Here is a 12990-nt window from a genome sequence, read left to right on the forward strand (position 1 = left end):
TTCCAAACTTGGATATTTTCCCTCTTAATCCTAGCCTAATTGTGGATTTTCATTATCCATATAATTGCCTAATCCTTCCTGGAACCCCCTAAGCGCACTGTAATTTTGATAAAGACAATTTTAGATGAGTCCCAAACAATACGCAGCTTTGTAAAACACAGCAGGAGGAGAATGAAGCACAGTGGGTGAAATCCTGCGTTGCTGAAGTCAATGGCAGAACTCCCACTGACTTGCATGGCATGGAGACTTTGTCTCCACAGAGATCCTCCAAAAAAACATCGCGTATTACCTGCTGCAGCAGCAAATGTAGCTGTCTGCAGAGAACAGTGCTGCCTGCAATGGCTACCTCTTCAGCAATTTCTGTATAAGCACGTTGACTTTCTACAACCCCATGGTCAAGGCGGTATTTGGATATGCCCTAGTTCGTGCATGCAGTCACCAATCCGAATGCCTGGAAGAAATTGCTCCTGGAGTTCTTTAAACAAGTGCTGCAGTCTGACTGTTAATACCTAAGTTGGCACTATCCAGCAATTTCTGTTCTACATAGTGGTTCATCAGCTTTTATAGTCAATGTGCTGTTGTCTTGGGCTGAAAATAATGACATTGAGAGAGCTGAAATACGGCTAACCTGGCTTTAGTTGCAATAATGAGCAATTTGAGTTATGTGGGTAGAAAGATAATTTGCAGCTAAAGCCTGCCAGAAGATGCAGTAAGTAAAACTACTGTCATGAGAACTTTTACCTGTCATTGCTTTCCTTCTGTAGCTGCTAGCAACCACTTTTGACAGTTGCTTTCCTAATAGCTTCTGCATTACAATTATCACTTGATTACCAGACTGCTTTTTATCCAGCGTGGTAATTAACTGCCTTTTCTGGTACTTCTCTACCCTCAGTGATCTTGGATATGCAGCTTCTTGCCAAATTACGTTTAGAGAGATTTTATAGGTGGAATTTCAGGTCATTTTCCAATGATGAAAAGTGTCAGGAGTACACATTAGCAAGCAACTGATGTCATGTCTTCCAGTTTTTTACAGAACCATGTACAAAAGAGAGGTTCACACCTACAAGTCAGAACATGCTTGGTGCTAGTAACATGGATTTGAGTGTTTGGAGCATTGTTCTAGAGATGACTGTACATTTAACCTTGCACATTATGGGCCACAGTCCAACACACCCACAGCAACAAAGGCAGGAGCAAAACCTTCCATTAACAAATATCAATAAAAAACGCCACTGTCGAAACCCTGCTTGGTTGTTACTGTTCCAAAACCTCTTGGAGTGGATGGTCAAAGCTGGAAGCATCCTAAGCAGATGTTAACACATTCCCTGCCCCCAAAAGTCTGTGAGGTCAAAGTGGTGACAGGTTTATATTCTGCTGCCTTTCCCCATTGAATCCTAACTTGAAAACAAACAAAGGGTCATCGATTCCCCACAAATCTCAGCCTTGTGCTCGTTTTAGCACTGCATTAATGAACGTGGTCGCAGTGCAGTCTTGCATCGCTCTCATTATAAAGATTTGGTTTTCCTTTTATCTAATAGGTATTTACTTTCATGGCTGCAACTTGGGCAAAGAACAAGATTGAAATCCATGGCTTTCGCCACACCAGATATGCACAAAACCCACTGGGCTAGCCGCAATGTTTGAAAGCCATGCTTGTAAGTATGCAGCGTAATTCTCCAATCACTCTTGCCATTATCAGACACACTGCTATCTTTTTGGGTTGCAAATTTGGCTACCCATTCAAATTTGGCTAGCCCATTCAAGAGCCAGTCCAGTTGATACAGAATTAGGTATTGGAGTATCATCTTTGCAAGAGACACTCCACCCTCGGCATCGGTGTTTTCCTGTGCTAAAGGCCCAGGACTGAGTCTGGTTCCACAAGCCACAGCAAAACAGTCCCCATTAATACCAACCCTTGCTCCTGCATGCCAAATAGTGTCCTGTTTAGCAGTCCATGAGCTTTGAGATTATTTTGACTTTCCCTTTTTACAGTGTGCTATAAAGTTAAGCTTTATTTAAATAAATCACATGCTGGACCTCATGGTAACATCTGAACTGTACTGTGTCAGGGACATTGATTAAAACCTTTATTAGCATTCAGATTAATCTCATAACCTGTTTGCTGAGTTGACAGATAAAAATATTAATCGGTCCCTTGAAAGTCCAATACGGACATGTTTACTACCTTACATATTGCTAAACCTTTGCACAATTCCTGCCTGATAAGTGCAATATAATAATACTACATTTCTTGTAGGTACCAACTTTTTGGCCGTTTCACATCTAAGAAGTGGCGGTTAAGAGAATTATATTAATAACAAAGAATTAGGAGTCAGGTCCATAAGTATCTAAAGATGCAGATTGTTGCCCTCAGAAATCTACCTTCAATAGGAGTTAGACAGCTGTCTCTTAAACAGGCACAGAGAAGGACAGATCCATAGAAAATGAGTAGCTGAGGATCTAACCCTGACATTTATAGGAACTTCATTCTGCAAGAGGCAGTTCTACCTGAAGAATATTGGGCCAAGAGATAAGAGACACGACAGCTTTGTGATGTATTTAAGCATAATCTACAGTCTAGGAGAGGCAACTGAACATGGAAATGAGGCAGTTCAATGCGGAGTAGCAGCTTGCAAGGTTGGGTCTCAGCTCTGATTTTAAGAATGCTGAGCTTTCCTGCCTCCCAGTGCAGCCAAAGTGCTGTGAGGGCTCTGCAACCCTAATCAAGCCATAAATGATTACGCTAAGAGCCATGGGGGAAATGATCAGAGACTGGACTTAGGCACAAGTAATTACTGCTAAGCTTTCAAGCACCCGCAGTGTTTTCTCATCCCATAGTCAACCCAAATGTTCTTACTCTGACTCTTCCTCTTTTTGTTCCTTCAGGCTCTCAAGCAGAGATTCCTCCAGGACTTCCAGCTCTTCCAAGGGGATTCTCAGCAGCCAGGTGATGTGGCAGATCAACACCCTTGCTCGAGCATCGTAGTACCCTTAAACAGAGGGAAGCCCAGGAAATCAATCAGTCTGCATCACACCAGATTAAACAGTGAGTGGTGCACTCAGCTGTGCTAGAGGACTATGTTACATACAAGCATAGCTCCTTCTCCCAGGCCCTCTTCATCTTCCATGTATTTGAAGACAACTACTACTATCTAGAGAAGAGAACGATAAATGGAAAATCCTTCATCCCTGCAAACCTCATCCTGTGAATAGAGTCACTACAGCAGGTAATTGCCTCTATGGCAGAAAAAGGATCTCAAATCCTTCGGTCTTCATGCTCTGTGATAGAGGCGTTTTTGGCTCTAGATAGGTTGCAACGTTCTTCTCAACAGAGAAATGCTGCAGCAAGACCAGTCCTAACTGGAAATATCAAATATATATATGGGTAGCATGACACATGACACTATGCACCAATGCAAGATACGGTATCTTGTAAAAATGCACCTCCATACAAAACCTTTATATTCAATTCATCTTGTTGGCAGCAGGAGGGACTCTGGAGTTTAAAACTACACACCGACTCACCTAGCAGCATCACTGACAATTGTTTGCATTTATACTTCACTGCTGGAGATGCAGGAGTGGACAGTGCACTCAGACAATGCATGATAGGAGTAATGATTACTCCTGGGCTTATAAGCAGGTGTTCTCTAAGAAAAGACATTTTAAATGTAATAGATCTTAAATTAATTGTGCCAACTCTTGCTTTTTTGATGTGTTTCTCTCAGTAGCACCTGCTGCTTGCTGATGGTAGGCTTTTGTAAAGGGTTCTTGGTGCACTTTGGGATGAAAAGTGCAATTGCTTTTCTAGGGGTGGGTGAAGATACCAGGAAGACCCAACTACAAAGTATGTTTCTGATACCCACTGCATGTAGACGAATATGGCATTTGGTAATCTATTAAGTTTATTTATTTATTACCATCATTACCAAGATACCAAACTACTTTGGTAGGCTTTAATGATGCCACTTTTAAAACTTGTGCTTAGTTGAGAAATAAGGACAGTCTTTATCTTCACTTCATCCCCGATATGTGCCATGTCTTGCAAGCCCAAGCAGGTGTTTTAACGAGTAGCCTTCTTGCTTCCTGTAATACACAACTTAGCTTTTTACTTAGCCAGCTTGGCAGTAAGTCAGCAAGCCTTGAAAATATATTTCTTTTAAATTCCAGCTTAGCAAAATAAGCAGTTTTGCAATAACCGACTTGTCAATTTTCCATTAAAAATAAAGCAAGAACAAAAATGGTACTTTGTTCTGCAGTGAAACAGGCTAATCAGCAACCAGTGAGTTCTTTCCTGTGAGAACATGTTAAAACACAGAGGTTTAAAAAATGCAAGGAGTGCTATAAAACAGGCTTCTTTTAGAAATGAACGTTTTGTTCAGTAGGCAGTCTTTATTTCATTAATTTTATAAGACTAATCCATGTTACGGATTGTAAACCAGAAAATTGTTTTATGCATAATATAATATATGAGTAAAATCACATTATTTATAATAGGCTTCACAGGACACTCTGGAATTTATTCCCTGAATATTTTTTTTTTTCTTTTTAGGCAACAAGCAATCTGCAGAACATTTGCTAGGCTGAGATTTTCATAACAGCTTCACTGCCTTCCTAAAGGAAGAGGTCACCTGCTCCCCTGTAAACACTGGAGAAAAACCACCCCACTCTAGGTATTTCAGTTCAGAACTTTTCTACCATCGCATACATTTGCATGCCAATCCACGACATGAAGATAAGGAGGTAAACAGTTGTTCAATTTTTAACAGGTATTATTAATAATTCCTAATATAATAGTTGCTTTTCCTGTAGTGGATGCAGGGAAAGAGTGTGCTGCTTTTGCTATAAAGGAAGCTAAGATAAAATAGGATGGTACCTTGAGCTTCTTTAGCATTTTAAAGTATCAGATGTAAACTCATCTACATTATTCTTACAAAGAACAAATGCTAGGTAAACTTACCATCTCTAAGAGAGAAGGATAGAAGATCCTAAAAAGAAGAAAAGTATATTAAAGTTAAAACTGATGACATATGCCCAGAGGTCTCAAAATGGAGGCATGAAAACCCATTGGACTATGCAGCATGGCAGTTCATGAACATGGGAAGCCAGCAAGCTACAATTCTGTAGGGCAGCACAGAGCAAAGCCAGATGTTTCCAATACAAAATTCTCCATATGCAGGTACAAATGGCGGGACAGAAGTAGATAAGCGCAGGATGGGAGGGCAGTGCCTGCTTGGTATATGCTGAAGCATCCTGTATTTTTTGTTATTAGCGATCCGGTTGCAACTGAAAGCACCACGATTACACCGTCCTTCAAAGTTTGGAGAAACAGAGCTCTAATCCTCCTACCACTCTAATGCCTGCTGCTCGCTATACAGGCATATATACTCATATTTTCAACATGAATAACAGGTTTGAATGCTACTCTGATGGACTAGTGGCCCCTATTTTCTTTAGCATTCTGGGAATTCATAGCTCTAGGTGGTAAGGCTGAACTGGCATGAAGTTCTTTTGGATTAAGTACTCAAAAATAGAAAACTCGGAATTTATGGTCATCTGTCAAGACTGAGGGACTTGACTTCTGTGTTGGCTCTTCATCATAAAAAAATCGGAGAAACAGATCAATCCAATAGATGGTTTCTATGGACAAATCCATGAAAAAAGAGGCCAGTGTTTTTACTACTATGTTCTTCTCTTTTATTGTCACTGGATAAATTTTAAGTTCTTTATGTAACTACAACACTAAGCATTAGCTCAGTCTAGCTACTTCCTTCTCCTACACACAAATAAAGCACAGCTGAATTTTACAGGGAATCCTTCAGCCCTTTGGGAACACAAAAAATGCAGCCAAAGATGTAGGATGCTGCCAAAGAGTTTATGATTATTAGTCCCGTAAGCTCCTAAGCAAAATTTGTATCGTAAAAATGTCTCTTTTCCCTACTGCACAAGAAGTGTAGAACAGAGAACAAGCCATCCTTAACCAACTCCTACTAGAAGAGGGGCAAACGGTAGGTATTATCCAGGCAAAAGTAAGTGCCTGGACTCTGAATATCATTTTAACATGAGAAGCATCTGCTACTTCATAAAGGAGAAGAGAGCTTTTGCATAGGACTAGGGAAACCAAAGGATTAGGGCAGCTGAACTCCCACCTATGGGTGCTTTTTCACAAGGTATAGCCCCAAAACCTTCGCTCCACTGCTGCCTAATGTTTTCATACACACACCTCTACTGCTGAATATCTGGGTGCCTGTTTGCATCCACAGAGAAGCCTTCTTTTGCTTGCCTGTCCTGCAAATCCTAATGGGATAAGGATTTCCAGAAGGTATCTGCTGGGCTGGGCTCTGCACAAAGCAGTCATCACTGCTCCTTCATCCTGCATCCCAATGGCCAGAGCACTCATCCAAGAAAAGGAAGGTCCTGGTTTGCTATCTCCAGTGTGTGAATAACTCTTTTAATTTAAGTTAGTCACTGAATCAGGTCTCCTCTGTTCCCCCAATCACCCTGTTGCAGAAAAAAAAGGCTTCTTTTAAGGTCCAGCCACAATTAGTATTCTGTGCACGCACACACACTGCAGACTGTTCCCCAGGCTGGTTGGTGGGATGTGGGAATTGGAAACATTAATCCCCATAGGCAGAGGGAGGAATGTAACTCGGGTTTCCCAGAGCCCGAGTACTGTAACTACCCAAGTATTAGATACATGGGCACCATCACCTCCTCCCTGGTTGCAGTTTTGTGAGGAAGGGTTGGCATAGAGGTGTCAAAGCCCAGCAGAAGGTCCAGGGCTGGGAGTCCCAAGCAGAAAGTTGACCAAGCAAAGAGCCTGAAGTCTAGAATAAGGTGAAGCTTGTGACCTTGTTGCCATGACTTTGCAACAGGCTTGTGGTTTGTGCAGAGCCCATTTGTAGGCAACAACTTCTCCCTGTGTGTTCCAAAGGGAGTCGTGGGTCTTGACTCAGGTTCTGTACAATATACCCAGTATCATCTGTGGCACCTAATAGCAAATAATCTCTTTTCAAAATCTGGCCTAAGCATTTATATACATGTATTTCAAGAGGTGAGGGATGGATACAGGTAATCAGTTGACAAACTGGAACTACTGTTTTTATTGCATCTGTGCCAATTAGCATTCCCAAGTATTTCTAATTGGTTTAGGCTTTGCACGTACCGCTGTGCAGTCATCTGGAATCCAATCAGCATTGATTAGAATAGTTCACAAGTAGTTTGTTTTCATCCTCTAAGCAGCAGTTATTATATTTCAGTCTTGTTTTGAAGTTACAGAATCACAGAATCGTATAGGTTGGAAAAGACCTTTAAGATCATTGAGTCCAACCGTTAACCTAACACTACCAAGCCCACCACTACACCATGTCCCTAAGCGCCTCATCCAAACGTCTTTTAAATGCTTCCAGGGATGGCGACTCAACCACTTCCCTGGGCAGCCTGGTCCAATGCTGGACAACCCTTTTGGTGAAGTAAAATGTCCTAATATCCAGTCTAAACCTCCCCTGGCACAACTTGAGGCCATTTCCTCTCATCCTATCGCTTGTCACTTGGGACAAGAGACCGACCCCCACCTCTCTACAGCCTCCTTTCAGGCAGTTGTAGAGAGCGATGAGGTCTCCCCTCAGCCTCCTTTTCTCCAGGCTGAACAACCCCAGGTCCCTCAGCCGCTCCCCATCAGCCTTGTGCTCCAGACCCTTCCCCAGCTTCGTTGCCCTTCTCTGGACACGCTCCAGCCCCTCAATGTTCTTCTTGTAGTGAAGGCCCAAAACTGAACACAGTATTCGAGGTGCGGCCAGTTGGTGTTTTGAATCTCCCTGTGAACTCTATGCACATGACTACCACCTGTATGAGTGAGAAACCTTACAAAGAAAAGGAAGCGATCTTTATTCAGAGTCTTTGCCAGCTTTTTATTAATTGCTGCAATTTCAAAACCCATTTCCTCAACAACAGTGGATGTGTGTAGAAAAACACAGGAAAATGGGCATTCTAAGTATCTTCGGAGCAAAAAACTGATTCCTAATAAGAACTTCCAACATTTTCTCACCTATAATCATGAAACAAAAGTGGGCAAAGTCAACCTCTTCACCTCTTTTTGTTACACTGCCTTCTCATACCACACTCACGGCCTGTGTGTTATGACTACTGTCCTTAAAGGATTCAGTTAACCCACATTTGCCTGTGTTAGTCATCTGCAATGAATGCAAACAAAGATAAAAATCCATAATCCTCCAATTTTCATTGAATCAATGGTGAGCTCACCTCTAGTCTCCTGACCTCACGTATCATCCCTTCAGCCCCGCTGAGATGGAGGGCATTCAAAAATGCAGGCACTAGTGCTGACAGGACCCTGCCACTAAACACACTGAGCAATTAAGGTGTGTACTTGTTAAATAAACAGTAAATGTTGCATCAGTAGCAGCTGAATACAAAAAAGCAAGAACACCATAAAGCAACATATCAAGAATTCACAAGGCTTTGTCCCGTAGCTTGTTTATTTTCAGGTAAGAAGGGAAAAGCTGATCTCAGCTTGATACACTGAAGTTTCCCACATGCCAGTATGCTTTCCCAAAGATGCTTCTGCTGCCTTGCTCTACAGAAGTCTTTAATTCTGTCTTTCCTTTGACAAAATCAATCACCTTGCCCATATACATGACTGCATAAGGTATTGATGTTGTGGCATTAGACTGATAGCTATTCCCGATCTTTGCTTTCAACTAATCAAAGAATTAGTTGAACCTACGGCTTCTGTATTCTACCTGAATCCAGGTGACAAGTGCCACAGTTCTCTGGCTCAGAGCAAAATACCATGCTCATGCGCTCCCACTGATCCAGAGCCACTTTTGTAAAAGCACAAGGAACCCTTAGGCAGCATAAGCTCAGAGCAAGCACAAGTTAAATTTCACCAAAATTTCACCCTTAATAAACTCAGCAGCAAGGCAGGAAAATTTGCTTAATTCTAGAGGATCCATCCTGAAGCAGAGAGAACGAGAGAAACAACCTGGGAAATACCAAGCCATCTAGATGCAGAAAGAACTCAGTGTGGATTTATTGATTTTGAGCAAACAACATCACAACAGCTGCTCTTATTTTAGATGATCTGTCCTAACTTATTAATTAAGCTTAAGATTCTCTGTCACTGTACTTATACTGTTACAGGACTTTGGGCATTGTAACATTCAGATGTTGGAGCAGATCCTCTGAGGCCTTTTATGGACTGACTAGAAGACACAAAAGATGGCTGAGATAATGGGAGCTGGTCACGATGACCAAGGAAGTTCACTCCTATCGTATCTTTACTTACGCACCCTTGTTCTCGCATCTGCTGTTCTCTCGGGCCGTTGCTAAAGGTGAGCGTGTGATAACTATTACTCAATATCAGAGTTCTGCCTGCACGCAGGATGCCTCGCTATTTCCTTGCATGCAGTATCCAGCGAAGGGTGTGAGGTGACAGTGGCCACGTTATGCCTGGCATCAGCAGCAGCCTACTGTGCTCTTCGCCCTGCACGTCATAACGTAAGGCTGGATGAGGAGATATCTTCCCCGGCTGAGACTCTGCAGCAAAGCTGAATGCCACCGAAATATTTTACCTCTTTTATCTTTACGTCAAGCTTTTACATCAGAACATTATGGAGTAGTCCCAGTCTCACTAATACTTTCTCAGTGAAAGAAAATAAGGTCACAGTAACTTATTTCCTTCTAGCCAAAACTGACTCTGGGAAAAAGACTCTGGGAATTGTGCTATTTGGAGCATGTACGTAGAGGTGCTTTGTATTACAGGTATAGTGAAGGGGCTTTGAAACAAATGAAAACCAGGCCTATCAGGTTCAGTGTTACACACATATGAATCAAAACCACTGCAATAATACAGTCAAAATTAAAAGTTTGACAGTTCTCTGTAGAGCAAAAGCATCAAAGACACAAAGCATTAATTCAACAGACAGTAACGGTGCCTCATGTTCATCAGTTCCACGAGCTGGTAATGGATAGAGAGACTGCCAGTCACCCACACAGCTGCTCAGAAATATACGCATATCAGAAACACTCATTTTACTTCCTTGACTGTACAAACAGAACTTCAGTTGCAAACAGACACGTATGAGAAATCTCTTCTGCAAAAGCAAACAAGGGCGAGAGGAGTGTGTGAACTTACTTGAGTAATGACAACTGGATTTTCTTTCGAGATGGGATCCTTCAGCAAAATCTGGGCAAAAGTTTCTGTGCCCTCACCTCCTAAACCGCTAGCAAATGCTGTCATGGCAGGTAAGACAGCTTCGGGCAGGTCCAGCCATTTCACAAAGCCCTCAATGAATTCTGTCCTGAAGGAGCTGTAAGGCAACAGTAGCAGTTAAAGCTCTGTAACTGGGGATTTTTGCAAGCTTTGAGTGGTCCCTGCTTTCAAATGTTGATCTGTTGCTGTTCACACAAAAAGCATCATAAGAAGTCAGCAGAAGGCGAGTGGCTACACAAGCTGGCTAAACAAACAAGCAAGCAATCAGAATGGAGCTAGACCTTTCTTCAATACATGCTTTGAAGTCTGCAGTATTAAGGGATGCAATTTGAAATGTAAAAATCTTAAAGGTGTAAGAAAGAAATTCAATACAATTAAGAAAACACCTAATGTCAAAAGGATCTTCCACTCCTCTTAACTTCAGAAGAGCCCACACAGAGTCTGATACCAGCTCCGTCTGAGTTTCTACCCAAAAGCCACCTCCTTTGCTCACCCCTTGCTACCCCACGTAGTACCTTTGCTCTTTTTCAGGGAACAGCCATGCTAGGGATATCCCACAAAGTGCTGCATAAGCAAATCTTCCAGGTTCACCCAGCTGCTGGCCCAGAAGCACACACGGTTCTTTTTCACCTGCCTGTTCAGCCCCGCTATGCTGTTTCGAAGCCCAACCTTTCCACTTCTCTTCTGCAGCCATTTTTACCTGCAAGTTCAAAGAGGAAAAAGGAGAAGAAAAAAAAAACAACAAACAGTTAGAAACCAGGAAGCAAGGAGACAAATTGCCTTTGCTTTTTCACCGTCACACTTGCTGTCGGTATTAAGTCAAGTCTGTCAAGGTCCAGCTTGTGCACCCCCCCCAACATGGTGCTGTGACCAAAGAAGACAACAGGAGATTTTCTGTTCTCCAGTTTTCAAAAGTTTTGCACAAAATGAGCTGACAATACTTCACAGAGCAAAAGGAGGCATCTCCTTCAAGATGCAAAGAGGCTGGGCTCCGTTCAGGCATATCATTCACATGTTTACCACAAAAATAACATGTAAAATAAAAGCTCTGCACCTGGTGCAGGGACCAGTACAGCTGCCTGGGAAATAATTTGCCTCTCTCATCCTCAACCCAAATTGCTCCTCTGTTTATTTTGCTGATGGCGTTAAGAAAGTTGAGTCCAGCTGCAGCCTCTGATGAGAAGGACTTTTAATGTGTCCCATGGACATTGTTATGCTTTGCTTGTAACGTTCTCTCCTCTACACAGCCTGCCACTGCTTTTTCCCTGAACATAAGATCCCTGTGCCACAGGGACCTTGAGCTGGGCCAAAATATTATTTTTTAGAGCGCAGACATGCACTCTTCCAACTGAACAGCTTACAACTGCTCCCCGGGAGCTCCCCGATGATACCAGCGGCTAACCGAGATGAGTGAAATCAGGCAGACACAACAACAGCTCATTTTACCATTCAACATGGGTAACAATCGGCTCCACAGGTCGCTTACATCACCTGAAATTTCTACTGACTTCATCAAGATTCAAGAGGGTTCTAAGGGGCCCAAACCACCTATTTCATTATATACTTCCTATTTAAATGTTTCCTTTCTTCTGAACCCTGTAGCAAGGAAAGTGGCTTAAATAGGAATTAGGAGCCCGTACTGAACCAAGTACTGAATCTCAGAGGATGCAGACACCATTTATGGGATAGTTTAAGAGTCCTAGAAGAAAGAAATGCAGCACAGGAGCAGCTCTTTTTAAAGAGATTTTATTATCTGCATGCCATTTGTCATGGTCTTCCAGGAAAGGTGTCTGTTGTGTCTTCCCGCTCAGAAATTTATTCAAGGAGATTCATATTTCTCAAGGCTTGCACTATTTAACGGCTGATGTATGCATGCAAGGAAAATTCATCAGTCAAGGGTCGATGGTTATCATAACTTGCACCTCTCTCCCTGGGAGAGCTCAGTCCCCCTGCAACACCTATCTCCTGATGCTGTCCGTGACTCGAGCACACAGGTCTAAGGCATCTCGGTGCGTTTCCATGGAAACATCACATTCCAGCAACATGGGAGCACAAAGTCCGCAGGAATAAATAAACTCTGTTATTTCCATACCAACCAGAGAAGGGAAGGGCCAGATTACATTTCCCCGGGGAGTGCGGGCGGCTGGGATCAATCCCGGCCCCGGCGGGCCCGCTCCGGTACCAACCTCAACACACAGCAGCATTTACACTTGCTGAATTGCAGCTGTGAAGGCGGCGTGAGACGTGCCTCCATGCCTTACAGGACTTTCTTACAAAATCCCAACATTGTTTTATTACCTGAGGAGTTCCAAAGCCCTCATTTGGACCCCCAAAATCCACTTCACATCACTCTCTAGGCTCTGATCTTCCTAAAACATCCAGACTTACAGATCAATTTGCCCAGAAATAATCTAACACTTAAAGTTTCAATAACTTTACAAACAATTACGTGGCACGTCTACTCACCTCTGGACACAGATTTTTTAGATTATTATGGGAGACAGCACTGAAAATAAAATCCCCTTCCCCGCTGTAATAGATTTATTGATTTGTGAACACAGGCTCATATGAAAAGTGAAGCAGCTAAAAAGGATCCAGAAACCGTACAACTGTTTAACTTTGTTTCCCAATAACATAAAAGATGTGACCAATTGTGGAGCGACACCATAGTGGCTTCCTGCATGCAACTTTATTGCTCTTATGCAACGAATAATTCACAATGCTGAGCAGCTGGAATACCCAGAGAAAGTTTTTGAAAG

General features: G+C 42.5%; 2 protein-coding genes across 8 annotated transcripts in view; one reads left to right on the forward strand and one right to left on the reverse strand.

Moving 5' to 3' along the window:
- The window catches only part of HTR6 (5-hydroxytryptamine receptor 6), a 47009-nt gene extending 37453 nt beyond the window's left edge, over positions 1–9556 (forward strand). The window contains exons 7-10 of one of the 4 annotated variants that reach the window (XR_012045845.1): positions 1539–1655; positions 2887–3227; positions 4553–4673; positions 9160–9556. The gene's annotated coding sequence lies outside the window, so the exon portion shown is untranslated. The remainder of the gene's footprint in view (positions 1–1538; positions 1656–2886; positions 3228–4552; positions 4674–9159) is intronic. The other 3 variants (XR_012045846.1, XR_012045847.1, XR_012045844.1) reach the window with 3 other exon arrangements.
- The window catches only part of TMCO4 (transmembrane and coiled-coil domains 4), a 41369-nt gene that overhangs the window by 26474 nt on the left and 1905 nt on the right, over positions 1–12990 (reverse strand). For all 4 annotated transcript variants that reach the window (XM_072884258.1, XM_072884257.1, XM_072884261.1 and 1 more), the window contains exons 2-5: positions 10747–10931; positions 10154–10328; positions 4961–4988; positions 2858–2990 (exon numbers count right to left, since the gene is read on the reverse strand). In XM_072884258.1, the coding sequence (XP_072740359.1) occupies positions 2858–2990; positions 4961–4988; positions 10154–10328; positions 10747–10925 (515 nt within the window). In that variant the 5' untranslated portion in view covers positions 10926–10931. The remainder of the gene's footprint in view (positions 1–2857; positions 2991–4960; positions 4989–10153; positions 10329–10746; positions 10932–12990) is intronic.

Source organism: Ciconia boyciana, chromosome 19 (genome assembly GCF_034638445.1).
Source record: "Ciconia boyciana chromosome 19, ASM3463844v1, whole genome shotgun sequence".
NCBI lineage: Eukaryota > Metazoa > Chordata > Aves > Ciconiiformes > Ciconiidae > Ciconia > Ciconia boyciana.